General features: G+C 55.5%; 1 protein-coding gene and 1 pseudogene across 1 annotated transcript; both read left to right on the top strand.

The window, feature by feature from the left end:
• The first annotated feature begins 13,000 nt into the window (after positions 1-13,000).
• Positions 13,001-13,890, top strand: LOC144256958 (uncharacterized; annotated as a pseudogene).
• A 1,490-nt stretch (positions 13,891-15,380) lies between these two features.
• Positions 15,381-21,339, top strand: Muc3a (mucin 3A, cell surface associated). Its single transcript, XM_026413132.2, has 11 exons — positions 15,381-16,947; positions 17,055-17,243; positions 18,538-18,653; positions 18,754-18,812; positions 19,289-19,437; positions 19,798-19,863; positions 20,193-20,355; positions 20,513-20,686; positions 20,770-20,861; positions 21,110-21,162; positions 21,298-21,339. Exons 1-11 carry the CDS (start codon positions 15,381-15,383, stop codon positions 21,337-21,339), a joined length of 2,670 nt encoding a protein of 889 aa, XP_026268917.2.
• The last annotated feature ends 918 nt before the right edge of the window (positions 21,340-22,257 follow it).

Below are 22,257 nucleotides of genomic sequence, written 5' to 3'. Positions count from 1 at the left end.
CTTGACAGTTCAGCCATTTGAATGCCTGCCCACAAGGAAGAGGGGATCTCCCCTGTACTGTGCGCTGGGGCGGTGGCTGCCGTGTCTCTAGAGTCATGGTAGCACCATGGGGGGAGAGGGCCGGTTAAGGCTGCTACAGTCCCTCACTGCCGATGGAGGCTTGGTGGGGAGGCTGGAGAGCACAGTGGGCAGGGCCCTGTGGTGCTACACCCGCAGGAGCTGGGAAGCCCTGCTGAACTGCCTTTGTCTGGGCCGCCTCCATGCAGCTGAGACCCAGACATGAGCCCAGACATTAATACAAACCCAGCAGAGCAGAGTGCCAGGTGAACCAGCAGGCTCCTTGAGAAGCAAGAAAAGGCAGAGGTGGGGAAACAGGGGCTGAGGATGATCTTCAGTGACACCCACTGTAGGGGCACCTCACAGTGCCTCAATCCACAGGCCAGGCAGTATGAAAGTGGGACTCCCGGGAAGTTAAAGGGAGGCACAGGCTTCTCTCGAAAGTCTGGCCATTCACAGGGATCTGGGGGAAGCTGCAGCCATCCCCCAAAGGCCAAGGTTTGGGGGCAAAGTGTTGAAAGTAGAGCCAGGAATGGGTTACCCTTTCTCTCCAATTTTATTACCATGAGGCCTGTGACAAGTGCCAGCCAGAGTTGGGTGCTGGGTGTTCACGACCCCTGTCCTCCCAGTGACTGGATCTAGACAAGGTCTCCCAGGAGTCAGGACAGCACAGCCCCTGGAGGACCTCCCAGTGAGCCTGGCCTCTCCAGCTGCCTTTGCAACCCTTTTGCCCCCTCTGAGCCCTGGGCCTGCTGGGAAGCAAGGGATTTCAGGCTTCCTCTCTGCACAGCCTCATCCCAAGGTCTTAGGGATGGTCCCACCCCCAGCCCCCTTCATTTCACCTGGAACAGAGGAACTGCTAACTGTGTCCCCTTTAGGTACTGAAGCCAAGGTCACCTGGATGTGGGGTTGCAGCCCCAGAGCCGAGCTGAGGTGGGGTGCAGAGAGGGGGGCAGCAGGGATGAGAGGGTCCACGTCCTCCCTTGGCAGGTGGGGCTGACGCTAAGGGGTGGCTGCAAGCTTCCCCAGACTCCAGAGATCAAGCCTCAGCCAGGTGTACCTGACTGGGGAGGGGAGGGGGAGGAAGGAAAGCCGCGTCCTTGGACTGAAAGGCTGGCGTGGGCTTGGCCGGCTGGGGCGGGCCCTTGTTAGCTCTCCCTGCCTGACCCCTGGAGCTTGTCTCAGCCCCTCTTCTCCCTTCTCTTTGCACAGCGCTGAGGTCCCGGATTAGGGAGAAGGGGTGGGGAAGGCTGGGCTGTGCAAAGGTGACACGTTGGCCCTCACGCCCAGCAGGGCAGGTAATCACGACTTTCAGTTGCAGCCACGGCCGGGCTCTGCTGTGCAGGCCCTGGCTGTGTCCCTGCTGCCACCCCAGTCCTGGCACCTGCTCTGCTCCCAGGCTCCTCCGCCCACCCGTCCATGCTGCTGCTCAGGCTCCTCGGCCTCCTCTGGATGCTCAGGGCCTCCCCAGGGGCCACAGGTGAGAGGGACTGCGAGCAGGAAGGGAGCTGCTGTTCTGAGGCGCAGTGGGGGTGGCTCTGAGGCTCACACTGGAGGGCTGAGGAGGGGTCGCTGTGGTCCCTCCCCCCCTCGGGTGCACAGGAGGGCGGCTGAGCTGCTGTGCTCTTGACCAACAGCTGAGCAGGCTGTAGGACTGGGCACTGTTGTATCAGCATCTGGAGGGTGGGAGTGCACCTTCCAGAACCTTTCAGGGACAGTGTTCCTCTGACTTGGTCCCCCTCATGCCCACTGCTGCTGTCTACCCCAGCCTTGGTCTTCCTCCCACCCTGGACCTCCGGGACGGCACCCTCTGCAGTCCTGGCCATCCTCTGTCCCCGGCTCCTCTTTCCCTCTCTTGGGCTTTTCTGCCTTTGGTTTCCCTACTTCTCTCCCCAGTTCTGCCCCTCATGTCCCTAACCCAGCCAGGTCATAGCTGTTGTGACCAGGGCTGGGGTAGATACGGTCCCCTTTGTTTCACCCAGAGGGTGGCTCTGAGACCACCCACCCTAGGCCACCCAGGTTTGTGCCTCTCACTCCTTTTCAGGGCCACATTCTGGCTGTAAGAGGTCCAGGCTTGCTTTCCTCATGATTCCTCCACCCCACCTCCCTGACATCCCCAGCCAGCCTGAGAAGTGACACCCAGCCCTTAGGAGGAAGCACCACGGGTCCCCATCTGAGAAGGACTGTGGCTGAGTGGCAGGAGGGGGGATGCTTCCTGCCTGTCTCCCCCACCCCTCACCCCCAGCCCAGCCGATCCTCAGTGTTACCATGTATAAAATGGGTTGGTGATCTCTAAAGAACGAGGGGGTACACTAGTTAACCCAGTGGCCGGAACAGAACTGGCTGTAAGAAAATGTCCATTTTAAAAAAATTAACTGCAAGGACTTAGGTCTTCAGAACTCCTGCCCGATGGCTCCTGTTTCCTCTTTTTTGGGGAGTTTGTCCCTTTTCTGTGCTCCTTGACGTATCAGTTCCTCAATCTCAGCACAGTCTGAGCTGCAATCTCTTTTCCCCCTTCGGGGTCCTCTTTGCACATCTCCCTCTCTGATCCCTGACTTCTGATTTCTGTGACATGCCCCCTCGCCCAGCACAGCCTTGAGAGTTGTCTCTCCTTCTCTGGTGTGGGGGAGGAGGGGCTGGAGGACTCTGGGCAGCAGATGGACAAGGGGAAGAAGGAGGGGAAGGGAAGGGCCCCGGGGTGTGGAGGAGGGAGGAGGAGTGAACTGGGGTGCTCAGCACCGCCTAGCAAGGGGCTGAGGGTGTCCTCTGCTGTGCGGGGGCAGACGTCTAGATGGTGGGCTTCAGGACCCCAAAGCCCCCAGCTCCAAACTGCCCCTGATAGGGAAGGAGCTGGGATATGTGTCAGGAAGCTGAGAGAGTGACTAACTTACGTGGTGTGACTAGGACAAATGACCTGCAGATTCACTCATGGCTTCTCTGTTGCTCTACTGCCAACACAGGGGCTTTCTCCACGGCCACATCTTCCTCTGCTGCAGCCTACCCTTCCCCGCACTCCAGGGGTGCAGCATGGGGGCCCCTGGGTGCTCCCCACACAGCTCCTCCCACGCCTGGCCACAGAGGAAACACACCTAGGCCTCTCACGTCCACTCACCTCAAAGCCGGTTCTGAAATAGGGCCCAAATCCCCAGTCAATGCCAACCCCTCCACCACCCCCGGGGCCACGTTCGCCATCAGGGTTGGAACCACGCCCCCTACAGTCTTTGTCTACAAGTCTACCACTGAGTGTATAAATCCCACGACCCTTGTCTTTACCGCCACCTACCCCACCACCACCTGTATGACCATGATCACAGTGCCCCTCACTGGTTCATACACTACCACTCCCGTGACACAGAAGCCAGTGACAACCATCACCAGGACTTACCCTGTCACCACTACCCAGAAGGTGACCTCAGCCATGACCTCTTCCCCCACCTCTACCACTATGGGGGGCACCTCCATGATAATGGCCATACCCTCCTTCTCTTCTTCAACCTCAGATACCACCAGGGACTCTGTGACCTCCTCTACAAAGGGGACCACAGGATGGAATACCCTGACCCCATCAGGTGTCCTTGCAACCAAGTCTCCAACCCCAGGATTGACCTCTCTGACTGCTACTGTCCCTTCTCTAATGCCAACAAAAACCTTCCTAACAAGAGTCACTGAGAACACCTCATCACCCACCACCAGGGGTAGCTTGGTCACAACACAGTTTCCTAACACCAGCAGCACATTTGAAACAGAAACTGCCACCACGCATTCAGCCGGTGCCACCCACAGATTAACAACACCTGTTGCTTCGGCTTCTGTGCAAACACACACTCATCCAGACAAACCAACAATGATAATGACGTCCAGGAAAACCACACACACTCCCATCGCTGACACTCCCAGAGAAACTCCCACCACAGAAACAATATCCTCCTCCCCAGGGATGTCAACTGTCACACTGGCCGGTACAGTCCTTACCTTGAAACCCAACACTGCTCCACCAATGGCCTCAGAAACCTTAACAATACCAAAAAGCACACTTCCATCTTCCACAAACCCCACTACCAACCACACGAGGTCCACCATGTCCACAACTGGCATCACCTCAGCTCCCACCACCTCAGGTACCATGGAAACTTCCAGAATAGTAACAGCAGCTTCAACGAGTAGAGGTTTCTCCACCACAACACCGACATCTAGCAGTCACTCAAGTGAGATCACAACAGGCTTGTTCTCTGTGGGGACAGGACTCATTTCAACCCAAACAGCAACCCAGAGCCATTTCATTTCCTTGTCCCCCACTGTCCAGAACACAGAAACACCACGGGCTAGCACCACCCTGACCGCCACTCCCAGCGTGACCACTAATCTCATGAGTCCTGGAAGCTCCCCAACAGGTTCCCTGGCAACAGGGACTCTAGCCACATCTGCACCCTCCTCAACCATGGCAGCCAGCAGCTCTTCTGCCATGACCAGCAACATGGTCATGTCCCCGACAAGTACAATCCAGTCTTCTGCCCAATTCCCAGGCACACACCCAGTCACTGCTGCCACCACGCACACCATTTCATCATCTCCCTTGGTCACCACACTCCCAACCACCACTGCCACGTCTACAGGGACATCAGAGATATCCTCAGCCAGTTCTCCCTCTAGTGGTGTCACACATTCCACATCTGATGTCACCTCTCCTTCCACCATGTCACACACACAGACCAGCAGTGCTGCTTCCTTCACTCCCACCTGGCCCTCTGTGTCCACCTCAGAAACCTCCAAGACTTATCTCACAATGCAGGTGACTGTGGCCACCATGACCACCTCTCATGGCACACACAGCGTCACCACTTCCAATGTCTACCCCACTCATAGCACATCCCCAACTGTCATCTCCACACCCCCCAGGACCTCAGATAGTACAGAAACCTCCACACCCAGGCTCACACCTTCCTCCAGTCCAGGCCTCCCTATGGTCACAGTGACAACCAATGCCACCTTATCTACAGATAACACTGGTCCATTGACCACGATGACAGGGATGACCTCCACCTCTACAACTTCCAGCAATCCAGCAACCCTCACTAAGACCCTTGGCGTGTCCCCCACTTTCCAGAGCACGCAGACAACACCAATGACTAGCACCACCCTGACCGCCACTCCCAGGGCCACCACGAGTCCTGGAAGCTCCCCAACAGGTTCCCTGTCCATAGGGACTCCAGCCACATCTGCATCCTCCCCATCCATGGCAGCCATCACCTCTCCTGCCATGACCAGCAACATGTTCACATCCCCCACAAGTACGATCCTGTCTTCTGCCTCTGTCCCAAGCACAGACCCAGTCACTACTGCTAACACTCATAACACCCTATTATCCACCTTGGTCACCACAGTACCTACGACAGATGCCAGGTCTACAGGGACATCAGAGATGTCCTCAGCCAATTCTCCCTCTAGTAGTGTCACACATTCCACATCTGTTGTCACCTCTCCTTCTACTGTGACACTCACACAGACCAGTACTGCTTTGTTCACACCCACTTTGCCCTCTATGTCCACCTCAGACACCTCCAAGACTGCTCCCACTATGAAGGTGACTGTGGCCACCATGACCACCTCTCATGGCACACACAGTGTCACAACTTCCAACGTCTACCCCACACATAGCACATCCCCAACTGCCACCTCCACACCCCCTAGGACCTCAGAGAACACAGAGACATCCACACCCAGGCTCACACCTTCCTCCAGTCCAGGCCTCCCTACGGTCACAGTGAAAACCAATGTCACCTCATCTACAGACAACAGTGGGCCATTGACCATGATGACAGACATGACCTCCACCTACACAGCCTCCAGCAATCCAGCAACCCTCACCAACACCATTGGCTCGTCCCCCACTGTCCAGAGCACAGAGACAACACCACTGACTAGCACCACCCTGACCGCCACTCCCAGGGCCACCATGAGTCCTGGAAGCTCCCCAACAGGTTCCCTGGCCACAGGGACTCCAGCCACATCTGCAACCTCCCCATCCATGGCAGCCATCACCTCTCCTGCCATGACCAGCAACATGTTCACATCCCCCACAAGTACGATCCTGTCTCCTACCTCTGTCCCAAGCACAGACCCTGTCACTACTACTACCACCCATAAGACCACATCAACTACCTTGGTCACCATAGTGCCTATGACAGGTACCACATCTACAGGGACATCAGAGATGTACTCAGCCAGTTCTCTCTCTAGTGGTGTCACACATTCCACATCTGTTGTCACCTCTCCTTCCACCATGACACACACAAAGACTAGTGCTGCTTCCCTCACTCCCACCTGGGCCTCTGTGTCCACCTTAGACACCTCCAAGACTGCTCCCTCAACGGAGGTGCCTGTGGCCACCATGACCACCTCTGATGGAACACACAGCTTCACCACTTCAAGTGGTTACCCCACTCATACCACATCCCCAACTGCCCTCTCCTCCCCTCCAAGCACCTCGGGTACCACAGAGACATCCACACCCAGACTCACACATTCCTCCAGTCCAGGCCTCCCTTCAATCACACTGACAACAAATACCACTTCATCTATGGACAACACTGGGCCATTGACCATGATGACAGAGATGACCTCCACCTACACAGCCTCCAGCAATCCAGCAACCCTCACCAACACCATTGGCTCGTCCCCCACTGTCCAGAGCACCCAAACACCACCACTGACTAGTACCACCCTGACCACCACTCCCAGGGTGACCATGAGTCCTGGAAGCTCCCCAACAGGTTCCCTGGCCACAGGGACTCCAGCCACATCGGCAACCTCCCCATCCATGGCAGCCAGTAGCGCCAGCACCACACACACTGGCAGTGTCTCCTCAGCTCCAACCACCCCCCGTTCACTTCACACGACAGCCACATCCACCCCGACACCCTCCACTGACACCACATTCAAGCCAACCTCATCTCCAGGACCACCTCCCACCACTGCACCAGTGACCAGAACAACTCAGGACCCCATCACCACCCCCAGGGCCTCGTCCCCTGCAGAATCCACACTGGCTCCTACCACACACGTTCCCACAGGATCTCACATGACAGAAGTCATTACTACTCCCCCGATCACTCCTTCAGTCCCCCTCACAAATACACTCACCATGGCCACTTCCAACACTTCTCCTGCATTGACCAGCAATGAGATCAGGTTCCCCACCAGTAGTACAATCCTGTCTTCTACCCCTGTCCCAAGCACAGACCCAGTCACTACTGCTACCACCCATAACACCCTATTATCCACCTTGATCACCACAGTAACTACGACAGATGCCATACCTACGGGGTCATCAGAGTTGTCCTCAGCTAGTTCTCTCTCTAGTGGTGTCACACATTCCACATCTGATGTCACCTATCCTTCCACCACGACACACACACAGACCAGTACCCCTTCTCTCACTCCCACCTGGCCCTCTGTGTCCACCTCAGAAACCTCCAAGACTGTTCCCACAATGCAAGTGACTGTGGCCACCATGACCACCTCTCATGGCACACACAGTGTCACCACCTCCAACATCTACCCAACTCATAGTACATCCCCAACTGCCACCTCCTCACCCCCTAGGACCTCAGATAACACAGAGACATCCACACCCAGGCTCACACCTTCCTCCAGTCCAGGCCTCCCTACGGTTACAGTGACAACCAATGCCACGTCATCTACGTTGACCCCGATGACAGACATGACCTCCATCTACACAGCCTCCAGCAATCCAGCAACCCTCACCAATACCCTTGGCTCGTCCCCCACTGTCCAGAGCACAGAGACAACACCACCGACTAGTACCACCCTGACCGCCACTCCCAGGGCCACCATGAGTCCTGGAAGCCCCCCAACAGATTCCCTGGCCACAGGGACTCCAGCCACATCTGCAACCTCCCCATCCATGGCAGCCATCACCTCTCCTGCCATGACCAGCAACATGTTCACGTCCCCCACAAGTACGATCCTGTCTCCTACCTCTGTCCCAAGCACAGACCCTGTCACTACTACTACCACCCATAAGACCACATCATCTACCTTGGTCACCATAGTGCCTATGACAGGTACCACATCTACAGGGACATCAGAGATGTCCTCAGTCAGTTCTCCCTCTATTAGTGTCACACATTCCACATCTGTTGTCACCTCTCCTTCCACCATGACACACACACAGACTAGTGCTGCTTCCCTCACTCCTACCTGGGCTTCTGTGTCCACCTCAGAAACCTCCAATACTCCTCCCACTATGGAGGTGCCTGTGGCCACCATGACCACCTCTCACAGCACATACAGCGTCACCACTTCCAACGTCTACCCAACTCATAGCACATCCCCAACTGCCACCTCCACACCCCCTAGGACCTCAGAGAACACAGAGACATTCACATCAAGGCTCACACCTTCCTCCAGTCCAGGCCTCCCTACGGTGACAGTGACAACCAATGCCACGTCATCTACGCACAACACTGGACCATTGACCACGATGACAGAGATGACCTCCACCTACACAGCCTCCAGCAATCCAGCAACCCTCACCAACACCATTGGCTCGTCCCCCACTGTCCAGAGCACCCAAACACCACCACTGACTAGTACCACCCTGACCGCCACTCCCAGGGTGACCATGAGTCCTGGAAGCTCCCCAACAGGTTCCCTGGCCACAGGGACTCCAGCCACATCGGCAACCTCCCCATCCATGGCAGCCAGTAGCGTCAGCACCACACACACTGGCAGTGTCTCCTCAGCTCCAACCACCCCCCGTTCACTTCACACGACAGCCACATCCACCCCGACACCCTCCACTGACACCACATTCAAGCCAACCTCATCTCCAGGACCACCTCCCACCACTGCACCAGTGACCAGAACAACTCAGGACCCCTTCACCACCCCCAGGGCCTCGTCCCCTGCAGAATCCACACTGGCTCCTACCACACACGTTCCCACAGGATCTCACATGACAGAAGTCATTACTACTCCCCCGATCACTCCTTCGGTCCCCCTCACAAATACACTCACTGAGGCCACTTCCAACACTTCTCCTGCATTGACCAGCAATGAGATCATGTCCCCCACGAGTAGTATGATCCTGTCTCCTACCCCTATCCCAAGCACAGACCCAGTCACTACTGCTACCACCCATAACATCCCATCATCCATTTTGGTCACTACAGTACTTATGACAGATGCCAGGTCTACAGGGTCATCAGAGATGTCCTCAGCCAATTCTCCCTCTAGTGGTGTCACACATTCCACATCTGATGTCACCTCTCCTACCACTGTGACACTCACACAGACCAGTACTGCTTTGTTCACACCCACTTTGCCCTCTATGTCCACCTCAGACACCTCCAAGACTGCTCCCACTATGAAGGTGACTATGGCCACCATGACCACCTCTCATGGCACACACAGTGTCACAACTTCCAATGTCTACCCCACACATAGCACATCCCCAACTGCCACCTCCACACCCCCTAGGACCTCAGATAGCACAGAGACGTCCACATCCAGGCTGACAGACATGGCCTTCACCTCCACAGCCTCCAGCAATCCAGCAAGCCTCACCAACACCATTGGCTCGTCCCCCACTGTCCAGAGCACGGAGATAACACCACTGACTAGTACCACCCTGACCGCCACTCCCAGGGCCACCATGAGTCCTGGAAGCTCCCCAACAGGTTCCCTGTCCATAGGGACTCCAGCCACATCTGCATCCTCCCCATCCATGGCAGCCATCACCTCTCCTGCCATGACCAGCAACGTGTTCCCGTCCCCCACAAGTACAATCCTGTCTTCTGCCCCTGTCCCAAGCACAGACTCAGTCACTACTGCTAACACTCATAACACCCTATTATCCACCTTGGTCACCACAGTACCTCCGACAGATGCCAGGTCTACAGGGACATCAGAGATGTCCTCAGCCAGTTCTCTCTCTAGTGGTGTCACACATTCCACATCTGTTGTCACCTCTCCTTCCACCATGACACACACAAAGACTAGTGCTGCTTCCCTCACTCCCACCTGGGCCTCTGTGTCCACCTTAGACACCTCCAAGACTGCTCCCTCAACGGAGGTGCCTGTGGCCACCATGACCACCTCTGATGGCACACACAGTGTCACCACTTCAAGTGGTTACCCCATTCATACCACATCCCCAACTGCCCTCTCCTCCCCTCCAAGCACCTCGGGTACCACAGAGACATCCACACCCAGACTCACACATTCCTCCAGTCCAGGCCTCCCTTCAATCACACTGACAACAAATACCACCTCATCTATGGACAACACTGGGCCATTGAGCACGATGACAGAGATGACCTCCACCTACACAGCCTCCAGCAATCCAGCAACCCTCACCAACACCATTGGCTCGTCCCCCACTGTCCAGAGCACCCAAACACCACCACTGACTAGTACCACCCTGACCGCCACTCCCAGGGTGACCATGAGTCCTGGAAGCTCCCCAACAGGTTCCCTGGCCACAGGGACTCCAGCCACATCGGCAACCTCCCCATCCATGGCAGCCAGTAGCGCCAGCACCACACACACTGGCAGTGTCTCCTCAGCTCCAACCACCCCCCGTTCACTTCACACGACAGCCACATCCACCCCGACACCCTCCACTGACACCACATTCAAGCCAACCTCATCTCCAGGACCACCTCCCACCACTGCACCAGTGACCAGAACAACTCAGGACCCCTTCACCACCCCCAGGGCCTCGTCCCCTGCAGAATCCACACTGGCTCCTACCACACACGTTCCCACAGGATCTCACATGACAGAAGTCATTACTACTCCCCCGATCACTCCTTCGGTCCCCCTCACAAATACACTCACCATGGCCACTTCCAACACTTCTCCTGCATTGACCAGCAATGAGATCAGGTTCCCCACCAGTAGTACAATCCTGTCTTCTACCCCTGTCCCAAGCACAGACCCAGTCACTACTGCTACCACCCATAACACCCTATTATCCACCTTGATCACCACAGTAACTACGACAGATGCCATACCTACGGGGTCATCAGAGTTGTCCTCAGCTAGTTCTCTCTCTAGTGGTGTCACACATTCCACATCTGATGTCACCTCTCCTACCACTGTGACACTCACACAGACCAGTACTGCTTTGTTCACACCCACTTTGCCCTCTATGTCCACCTCAGACACCTCCAAGACTGCTCCCACTATGAAGGTGACTATGGCCACCATGACCACCTCTCTTGGCACACACAGTGTCACAACTTCCAATGTCTACCCCACACATAGCACATCCCCAACTGCCACCACCTCACCCCCTAGGACCTCAGATAGCACAGAGACGTCCACATCCAGGCTGACAGACATGGCCTTCACCTCCACAGCCTCCAGCAATCCAGCAAGCCTCACCAACACCATTGGCTCGTCCCCCACTGTCCAGAGCACGGAGATAACACCACTGACTAGTACCACCCTGACCGCCACTCCCAGGGCCACCATGAGTCCTGGAAGCTCCCCAACAGGTTCCCTGTCCACAGGGACTCCAGCCACATCTGCATTCTCCCCATCCATGGCAGCCATCACCTCTCCTGCCATGACCAGCAACGTGTTCCCGTCCCCAACTAGTACAATCCTGTCTTCCACCTCTGTCCCAAGCACAGACTCAGTCACTACTGCTAACACTCATAACACCCTATTATCCACCTTGGTCACCACAGTACCTCCGACAGATGCCAGGTCTACAGGGACATCAGAGATGTCCTCAGCCAATTCTCCCTCTAGTAGTGTCACACATTCCACATCTGTTGTCACCTCTCCTTCTACTGTGACACTCACACAGACCAGTACTGCTTTGTTCACACCCACTTTGCCCTCTATGTCCACCTCAGACACCTCCAAGACTGCTCCCACTATGAAGGTGCCTGTGGCCACCATGACCACCTCTCATGGCACACACAGTGTCACCACTTCCAACGTCTACCCCACACATAGCACATCCCCAACTGCCACCTCCACACCCCCTAGGACCTCAGAGAACACAGAGACATCCACACCCAGGCTCACACCTTCCTCCAGTCCAGGCCTCCCTACGGTCACAGTGAAAACCAATGTCACCTCATCTACAGACAACAGTGGGCCATTGACCATGATGACAGACATGACCTCCACCTACACAGCCTCCAGCAATCCAGCAACCCTCACCAACACCATTGGCTCGTCCCCCACTGTCCAGAGCACAGAGACAACACCACTGACTAGCACCACCCTGACCGCCACTCCCAGGGCCACCATGAGTCCTGGAAGCCCCCCAACAGGTTCCTTGGCCACAGGGACTCCAGCCACATCTGCAACCTCCCCATCCATGGCAGCCATCACCTCTCCTGCCATGACCAGCAACATGTTCACATCCCCCACAAGTACGATCCTGTCTCCTACCTCTGTCCCAAGCACAGACCCTGTCATTACTACTACCACCCATAAGACCACATCAACTACCTTGGTCACCATAGTGCCTATGACAGGTACCACATCTACAGGGACATCAGAGATGTACTCAGCCAGTTCTCTCTCTAGTGGTGTCACACATTCCACATCTGTTGTCACCTCTCCTTCTACCATGACACACACAAAGACTAGTGCTGCTTCCCTCACTCCCACCTGGGCCTCTGTGTCCACCTTAGACACCTCCAAGACTGCTCCCTCAACGGAGGTGCCTGTGGCCACCATGACCACCTCTGATGGAACACACAGCTTCACCACTTCAAGTGGTTACCCCACTCATACCACATCCCCAACTGCCCTCTCCTCCCCTCCAAGCACCTCGGGTACCACAGAGACATCCACACCCAGACTCACACATTCCTCCAGTCCAGGCCTCCCTTCAATCACACTGACAACAAATACCACCTCATCTATGGACAACACTGGGCCATTGAGCACGATGACAGAGATGACCTCCACCTACACAGCCTCCAGCAATCCAGCAACCCTCACCAACACCATTGGCTCGTCCCCCACTGTCCAGAGCACCCAAACACCACCACTGACTAGTACCACCCTGACCGCCACTCCCAGGGTGACCATGAGTCCTGGAAGCTCCCCAACAGGTTCCCTGGCCACAGGGACTCCAGCCACATCGGCAACCTCCCCATCCATGGCAGCCAGTAGCGTCAGCACCACACACACTGGCAGTGTCTCCTCAGCTCCAACCACCCCCCCGTTCACTTCACACGACAGCCACATCCACCCCGACACCCTCCACTGACGCCACATTCAAGCCAACCTCATCTCCAGGACCACCTCCCACCACTGCACCAGTGACCAGAACAACTCAGGACCCCTTCACCACCCCCAGGGCCTCGTCCCCTGCAGAATCCACACTGGCTCCTACCACACACGTTCCCACAGGATCTCACATGACAGAAGTCATTACTACTCCCCCGATCACTCCTTCGGTCCCCCTCACAAATACACTCACCATGGCCACTTCCAACACTTCTCCTGCATTGACCAGCAACGAGATCATGTCCCCCACCAGTAGAACAATCCTGTCTCCTACCCCTATCCCAAGCACAGACCCAGTCACTGCTGCTACCACCCATAACATCCCATCATCCATTTTGGTCACTACAGTACTTATGACAGATGCCAGGTCTACAGGGTCATCAGAGATGTCCTCAGCCAATTCTCCCTCTAGTGGTGTCACACATTCCACATCTGATGTCACCTCTCCTACCACTGTGACACTCACACAGACCAGTACTGCTTTGTTCACACCCACTTTGCCCTCTATGTCCACCTCAGACACCTCCAAGACTGCTCCCACTATGAAGGTGACTATGGCCACCATGACCACCTCTCATGGCACACACAGTGTCACCACTTCCAATGTCTACCCCACACATAGCACATCCCCAACTGCCACCTCCACACCCCCTAGGATCTCAGATAGCACAGAGACGTCCACATCCAGGCTGACAGACATGGCCTTCACCTCCACAGCCTCCAGCAATCCAGCAAGCCTCACCAACACCATTGGCTCGTCCCCCACTGTCCAGAGCACGGAGATAACACCACTGACTAGTACCACCCTGACCGCCACTCCCAGGGCCACCATGAGTCCTGGAAGCTCCCCAACAGGTTCCCTGTCCATAGGGACTCCAGCCACATCTGCATCCTCCCCATCCATGGCAGCCATCACCTCTCCTGCCATGACCAGCAACGTGTTCCCGTCCCCCACAAGTACAATCCTGTCTTCTGCCCCTGTCCCAAGCACAGACTCAGTCACTACTGCTAACACTCATAACACCCTATTATCCACCTTGGTCACCACAGTACCTCCGACAGATGCCAGGTCTACAGGGACATCAGAGATGTCCTCAGCCAGTTCTCTCTCTAGTGGTGTCACCCATTCCACATCTGATGTCACCTCTCCTTCCACCATGACACACACACAGACCAGTACTGCTTTGTTCACACCCACTTTGCCCTCTATGTCCACCTCAGACACCTCCAAGACTGCTCCCACTATGAAGGTGACTGTGGCCACCATGACCACCTCTCATGGCACACACAGTGTCACAACTTCCAACGTCTACCCCACACATAGCACATCCCCAACTGCCACCTCCACACCCCCTAGGACCTCAGAGAACACAGAGACATCCACACCCAGGCTCACACCTTCCTCCAGTCCAGGCCTCCCTACGATCACAGTGACAACCAATGCCACCTCATCTACAGACAACAGTGGGCCGTTGACCATGATGACAGACATGACCTCCACCTCCACAGCCTCCAGCAATTCAGCAACCTTCACCAACACCATTGGCTCATCCCCCATTGTCCAGAGCACAGAGACAACACCACTGACTAGCACCACCCTGACCACCACTCCCAGGGCCACCATGAGTCCTGGAAGCTCCCCAACAGATTCCCTGGCCACAGAGACTCCAGCCACATCTGCAACCTCCCCATCCATGGCAGCCATCACTTCTCCTGCCATGACCAGCAACATGTTCACGTCCCCCACAAGTACGATCCTGTCTCCTACCTCTGTCCCAAGCACAGACCCTGTCACTACTACTACCACCCATAAGACCACATCATCTACCTTGGTCACCATAGTGCCTATGACAGATACCACATCTACAGGGACATCAGAGATGTCCTCAGTCAGTTCTCCCTCTATTAGTGTCACACATTCCACATCTGATGTCACCTCTCCTTCCACCATGACACACACACAGACTAGTGCTGCTTCCCTCACTCCTACCTGGGCTTCTGTGTCCACCTCAGAAACCTCCAAGACTGCTCCCACTATGGAGGTGCCTGTGGCCACCATGACCACCTCTCATGGCACATACAGCGTCACCACTTCAAGTGGTTACCCCACTCATACCACATCCCCAACTGCCCTCTCCTCACCCCCTAGGATCTCAGAGAGCACAGGGACATCCACTTCTACCCCCTGGTCTTCTTTTCATCCAGGCGTGCCCTCCATCACTCCTGCATCCAACACGCCCCCTTCTATCAGTCCCTCATCTGTGGACGACACCAGTCCATTGAGCACAGTGACAGGCAACTCCTCCCCCCACACTAGGACCATCGCCTGGTCTCCCACTGTCCAGGACATAGACTCCACACCACTCGTTAGTACAATCCATATCACCCCCAGTATGCAAACTACCCTGGCAAGTACTGAGAGCACCTGGGGAAGTTCTCTTGATACAAGTATTCAGGTGACATCTGACACCTCACTGCCAATGTCCTCCTCTGCTATATTTACCTCTGATGGAGGGTCCTCCTTTTCTCCTGTACATAGTACTTTTTCTCCTATAAGTACGGATTCTTCCCTCTCTTCTCTTCCTACCTTCACTCCATCACCACACTCGAGTAGTCTCATGTCAACGTCACATGTCTCTATGACACATAATGACTTGTCCACTCTTAAAACCTCTGTCTCCACCCCTCCAGTGGTAACCTCACTCACTACCTCCCGTGAGTCCAGCACAGAAGCCTTCACTAGGGAGACCACTTCCACCAATGCAATAATGACGTCCTTTGGGACCTTGATCTCTTCTACACCCACAGTAAGACTGTCCTCTCCTCTCTCTTCTCCCACCAGCAATTCCATGCTCCCCACTACCACCAATGCTGGCCCCACCTCCCCACCTATCTCCAATACAGAACAAGTCAGCTCTTCCACCACCACCTCTTCTCTGTCCTCTTTTGCAACTACCAGAACTTCTCCAACCATTTCCTCGCTGACCACAACTCTCACCGAAATAACCCCCTTTTCTTTTATTTCTCTTCCTTCCTCCACACCCTGCCCAGAAACTATCACCATTACAATAGTCCCCACCTCTCCCACTCCTCCATGCATAGAAGTTGATCCCAGCACTGATGTTACCTCTTCTCCCACCACGCCATTCTCTGTCCTTCCCTCTTCTACTGAAATGGTCACCCTTCCCAGTTCTACCAGTATAAGAACCATGTTTCCAACACATCCGGATGCTCCTACTTCCATGACTCCGGAATCTGAGCCCACCAACATTATAACTGATGCTCCTAGTTCTTCTGGCCCTACAACTGTACCCATGAGCACAGATTTAATGAGCACCCAAATGCCCTCCAGTGAGACCCCACCTAGCTCCGACTCTGTCACCACCCCACATATGCCTGGCTCCACTAATCTCCCACCGACCACAAAGCCAAGCAGTAGCCCTCCAACGGTCATGACTTCCAGCGAGTTGACACACCCCACTCCACCCACCACCAGAAGCCCAGAGACACCAGTGGCCACCACGAAGACTCCCACCACCCTGACGTCCCCAAGAACAACTCTGACCACCACTCAGATGACTACAGTGTCAAGAACAACCCCAGGTTGGACCTTCTCTCTCCCTCCTCTCTTTCCTTCCTCCTCCTGCCAAATTCCCATGTCCCCAAGAGCAGGTCCTTTTGGAACTTCAACTTTTCTCTGTGCTTTCCAGGTAACTGTGACAATGGTGGCACCTGGGAACAGGGCCAGTGCTCTTGTCGCCCTGGGTTCTCTGGGGATCGCTGTCAGCACAAGGATATCGGGTGCCAGAATGGGGGTACATGGGATGGCCTTAAGTGCCTCTGCCCCACCACCTTTTATGGCCCTCTCTGTGAGTTTCCGGCGGAACAGTTGGAGCTAGGTGAGTTGCTAAAGCCCAATGCTCTCCGCTTCCTCCTGCGTGTGCCTCTGGGGGATCTGAGCTACCCATGTACCATCTTTCCAGTCCTCCCATCCTTGGCTTCTCTCCCATGCCCTGTGCTGTCTCATGCCATGTCCTACTCCCTTACTAACGCCTCCTGGTTGGGGCTGCTTGGTGCTGTCTTCTTTCCTGTATAACAAATGACCCTAAACCTATCAGCTGAAACAACACACGTGATCATTTCACACTTCTGTGGATTAGATGTCAGATGTGGTTCTCACTGGTGTCACCAGGGCTGTGTTTTTCTCCAGCAGATCTGGGGAAGAATCCAATTCCTTGCTACTTTCCGTGTCTAGAGCTTCCTATATTCCTCGTGTCATGGTCCCCCCCCCCTCCGCAAAACCACCTGGGTCCTCTGTGTCTTTCTTCCATAGTTGTCTTCCTCTGATTGATTCTGATCTCCTCTGCCCTCTGCCTCCTTCTTCTACTGTTGATGACCCTTGTGATCACATGGGACCCACCTGATTGGGCCAGGTTAATTTTCTCATATGGAGGTAAACTGATAAACAGTGGAATTTTATCTTCATTTTTAACATGGATTATCTGTAATCTAATGGGGTGCAGTGGCTCACATCTGCAATCTCAGGTACTTGAGGGTCTGAAACAGGAGGCTTGCAAGTTCAAGACCAGGCTGGGCAATTTAGCAAGTCCCTGTCTCAAAATAAAAAATAAAAAGGGCTGGGGATGTGGCTCAGTGGTACAGTGTCCCAAGTTCACTCCCCAATATCATACACAAAAATAATCTGTAATTTTTTTTTGGTATCAGGGATTGAACCCAGGGGCACTTAAGCACTGAGCCACATCCTCAGCCCTTTTTAATATTTTATTTAGAGACAGAGTCTCACTGAGTTGCTTAGGACTTTGCTAAGTTGCTGAGGCTGGCTTTGAACTCGAGATCCTCCTGCCTCAGCCTCCCAAGCTATTGGGATTACAGGTGTGCACCACTGTGTCCATCTGTAAATTTAATTTTATACTGTGGCTTTTTCTGGGGACCAGGGCAGGACAACTTTGGGGGTCATTACTCTGCCTACCCCAGGAGGGCATGCCTCTGGACCACTTTCCCTTACCTCCAGACAACTTGTCCCAGAATTTCTTCTTTTCTCCCTACTGCCATTCAGTCAGTCCTCAGAGACAAGGAAGCAGGCAGAGCTGGGAGCCTGGGGGTGGGGGTGTGGATGGTGGGGGTGGTGACGACAGATGGGGTAGTGACCAGAGCAGAGTGTGCTGTATGCAGGCACAGTGGAAGCCGAAGTGGGCATGGAGGTGTCTGTTGACCAGGAATTTTCTCCAGACCTCAATGACAACACTTCCAAGGCCTACAGAGATTTCAACAAGACCTTCCAGGATCAGGTGAGGGGCAAAGGGAGGGGAAGTGAAGGGTCCTCCCCTGCAGCGGGTGCCCTCAGGTCCACAGGTTCAGATGTGAGCCCAGGGATTCTTGAAATTTCAGATGATGAAGATTTACAAAGGCGTGCAGGGGTTCAGGGCTGTGAAAATCCTCTCCTTGAGGTAGGAGATCCTGCTGGGGATGTGGAAGCAGCCTTAGGAGGGGATAGGGGCGTGAAGAAGGGCTGGGGCATCTATCCCTTGCTTCTTGAAGCATTTGCTTTCATAAAGAGAGGGGTGGAGGAAGTACACAGGGACAGGCAGGGAAGTGTCAGGACTGTTGTCTTGTCCTCTGTCTGGCACTGGCTCTGCTTGAGTCAGTCAGCATGAGAGAGACGGATGGGGAAGACAGAGAGCCCCGGAGAAACAGCTTTGGTGGTTTGGTGACGGCTTGATGTCATGCAAAGAAAACTCCCATTATCAGGGATACTGGCAGCCCCTTTTGAAAAGCATGTGTGGGTAAAAAGAAAAGCATGGGTGGCTTTTCACCTCGGGACCTCTAACCCTTTTGCATGCACTGTGGTTGGTTCTGGAGGAGCCCCTCCCAGGACCTGTGTGCCCCAAGCCTGGGCACCCTCTAAGGTTCCTGGCCCCCTCAGGAGTGGCAGCATCGTGGTGGATTATCTGGTCCTACTGGAGCTGTCCTTCAGCCTGCAGTTGGAGAGCCAGTATGAGAAGGTGAAGACGGTCCTGAAGGAGGAGCTCCAAAGTGTCATTCAGGATGGGGACAGCTGCCAGCATAACCAGAGTGAGCAGAAGCTGAAGGGAGGGGTCAGAGTGGTCATCCCAGCTTGCTCCAGCTCAGTCCAGGGGACTCTTAGGGTTCAGGGGCCGTCCCATGGTTCCTCTGGCAGGGGCACAAGTCTACACCAAACTGGGTCAAGGGTGGGCTCAGGAGGGCTCAGAACTGGGGTGCTAGGAAGAGACCCCCTGGCAGGTATGCTCAGTGCTTCTGGGATGCTTGGGTGTCTGATTATTCAGCGGGGAGGAGGGAGGGAGCAGCAGCAGCCTTCCCTAGTTGCCCCTCCACATCTGGGGAGTATGGAGAGAGCCCTCTTAGCCCTCCCCATCCCTGTCTGCCCCATTTCATCTGAACCTGTTTCCCCAGCCCTGTGCTTTAAACCTAACTCCGTCAAAGTGAATGAGAACATCAGGACAGAGCTGACCCCAAAAGGTAAGGAGGGGGCAAAGGGCTGAGTGGCTTCAGGTGGCCATGATCCTTCCCACAAGGGACACTTGTCCATTGAAGTTCCCCTGGGGGAGCAGGGGGAGAACTTTTGGGGAGGCAAGAGATGAGGACCCTTCCTGCCCTTCTGGGCTCCAGGCTTACACCTGAGTTCCCGCAAGGCAAGGTGAGAGGGTGGGGAGCGGGAGGTTGCCTTTCCCGCTTCTAATCCCAACACCCGCGCTCCGAAGAGTCCTCCCCATGCGTTTCGGTCCCCACAACCAGGCCCTGAGAGGAATGAATGAGACCCTGGTCTCTACACCCCCCTCCTCCCCCAGCCATCTGTAGCAGAGCGGCTGCCAAGGGCTATGAGGAATTCTACTTCCCCCTGGTGGAGCAGAATCGGCTCCGTTGCGTCACCAACTGTACGCCCGGAGTGGACGGTGCCATCAACTGTGGACAGGGCCAATGCCTTCTGGAGAGGAGCGGTCCTGTGTGCAGGTGAGGCCCCGCCCTCGCTGGAAGCCCCGCCCCTCGTTCAGGGACACGCCCTCCAGGCCCGCGCCCCGCCCCAGGCCCTGCCCACTCGCCTTAGGATGGAGCCCCGCCCCTGAGGCCCCGCTTGTGACCTGTCTTGAGACCTGTGACCTTTCCCCAGATGTTTCTCCACTGACACTCATTGGTTCTCGGGGTCGCGCTGCGAGATGGCCATCCACTGGAGGGCGCTGGTCGGGGGCCTGGCGGGGGGCGCCGGGGTGCTGCTGCTGCTCCTGGGGCTGCTGAGCGTCTGGTTGGTGCGCTCCCGGGGAAAGGACCGCCAGCGCCGAGGACAGTGAGTGCTCTAGGGCCGCGGTGGGGGCGGCCAGAGGGGCCCAGGGACTGGGGCTTGCCTGACCGCATGGCGCCGCCATCTAGGTCCTGGGACAAGGACAGGCAATGGTTTGAGATCTGGGATGAAGACACCGTGGGGACTTTTTCCAACATTGGCTTCGAGGACGACCGAATAGGTGAGTCTTTCTTGGGAAGATGGCAGGGTTTCCCTGGGCATCACTGTGGCCTGGGCAGGATGGGACAGTTTTGTATGTTGTATCAGGGAGTTTGTGTCATCCCTCCTGAGAAAGGTCCTGTTCCTGCGCAGGCCATCCCCAGGCAGAGCAGCCAGCCACTTGGGGCCCTGCCTTTGGACATGGAGTTTCCACCACGTCCAGTCTCACTCCTTTTCTCTCCCCTTTGCTTCTCTCTCTTCTCTCCCTAGTCAATGACAAAAGCTTCCACGTGGCCTTGGATAATGTGGACACCAGCACGAAGGTGAGGGGGCAGAGGGAGGATGCTAAGGACCTCTCCCAGCTCCAGTGCCGGATTTCCCCCAGCCACTGGCCATCTGGCCAGCCCACGCAGGTGGTCCCCTGTTCTCAATCCCTCTCACCCTATACTCTGTGGCAGGTACACATTCAGAGACCTGAGATGGCCTCATCCTCGCTCTGAGCCCCGTGGGGCCTCTTCACCACCCCCTCTACCCTGCCCAGGACTGCAGGAGGGAACCATCTACACTGCATCCATTTCCAGAGGTGGCCTCAGGCGCCTGGTGTCCTTGGGGCAAATTGAGACTGTTCCCTTTATCCCCATCCTCCCAACTGGGCTGAAATCCACCTGGAGACCCAGCTCACATCCAGGCTCTTCTGCTGTGGGACCTTGAGCGACTCAGTGTTTTCTCTCACCTCAGTTTTCTCACCTATAAAGTGGATATAACACACTTGTCCTGATACCTCCTACTGTTACTGTGAAAGCCACGTGTTTGGTCAGTTTTGTTCCAATCTATCCACTTGTGTCAACCCTCATGTTTAGGTCACCTCCCTCAGGTCCCCCTTCCCCAGGTTCTTCCCCTGGTCTCCAGCCTTGGTCCCTATTTTTCTGTTTGCACCCAATTACTATCCCAGATGTTTCGGGTCCCTCACCCTGAACCCATAGGCAGCCCACCCGTCTCTTACTCTCTCTCCTAGATAACTGCTTCTGTGCCCCTTGTCTTTCCCTTACTGAGCCAGTTCCTTAAACCAGTCCACTCCCCCAGCCCTATATCTCCCCCAGTTTTTGAATTCCCCCTCTCCCACCCTGGTATTCTCAGCCCTGAATCCTTGCCTCCCCCATCCCAGCGCTCCCGTGTAATCTTATCTCCTCCCCACATGCCTGTTCCTAGACACAGACAGATACTCCTGGCTTCTGAGGGTCCCCCAACTGGCACTCCCCTAGCCTCATCATTCTGAGGCTCTACCCCTTCCTCTCACCCCAGGGCATCTGGATCCCTGTGGGCAGGGGTGGAGCCTGAGTTTCCAGAGCTCCCAAGGATGGGGGGAAGTGAGGCCCCCTCCTCCTTGTTTCCCTGACCCGCCTCCTCCCCTCTCCCCT

This window comes from Urocitellus parryii, chromosome 9 (assembly GCF_045843805.1).
Source record: "Urocitellus parryii isolate mUroPar1 chromosome 9, mUroPar1.hap1, whole genome shotgun sequence".
NCBI lineage: Eukaryota > Metazoa > Chordata > Mammalia > Rodentia > Sciuridae > Urocitellus > Urocitellus parryii.
Note: the sequence above shows the minus strand (reverse complement) of the source record. Positions and strands in the feature narration are given on the sequence as shown.

Bases quoted from the DNA above. Each gene is read 5' to 3' on its own strand.
- Muc3a (XM_026413132.2), top strand. From the start codon at position 15,381: ATGGAGGTGCCTGTGGCCACCATGACCACCTCTCATGGCACATACAGC. The intron at 17,244-18,537 runs GTGAGTTGCTAA...TGCTGTATGCAG, and splicing joins GGCGGAACAGTTGGAGCTAG to GCACAGTGGAAGCCGAAGTG. The intron at 20,687-20,769 runs GTGAGTGCTCTA...GCCGCCATCTAG, and splicing joins GACCGCCAGCGCCGAGGACA to GTCCTGGGACAAGGACAGGC.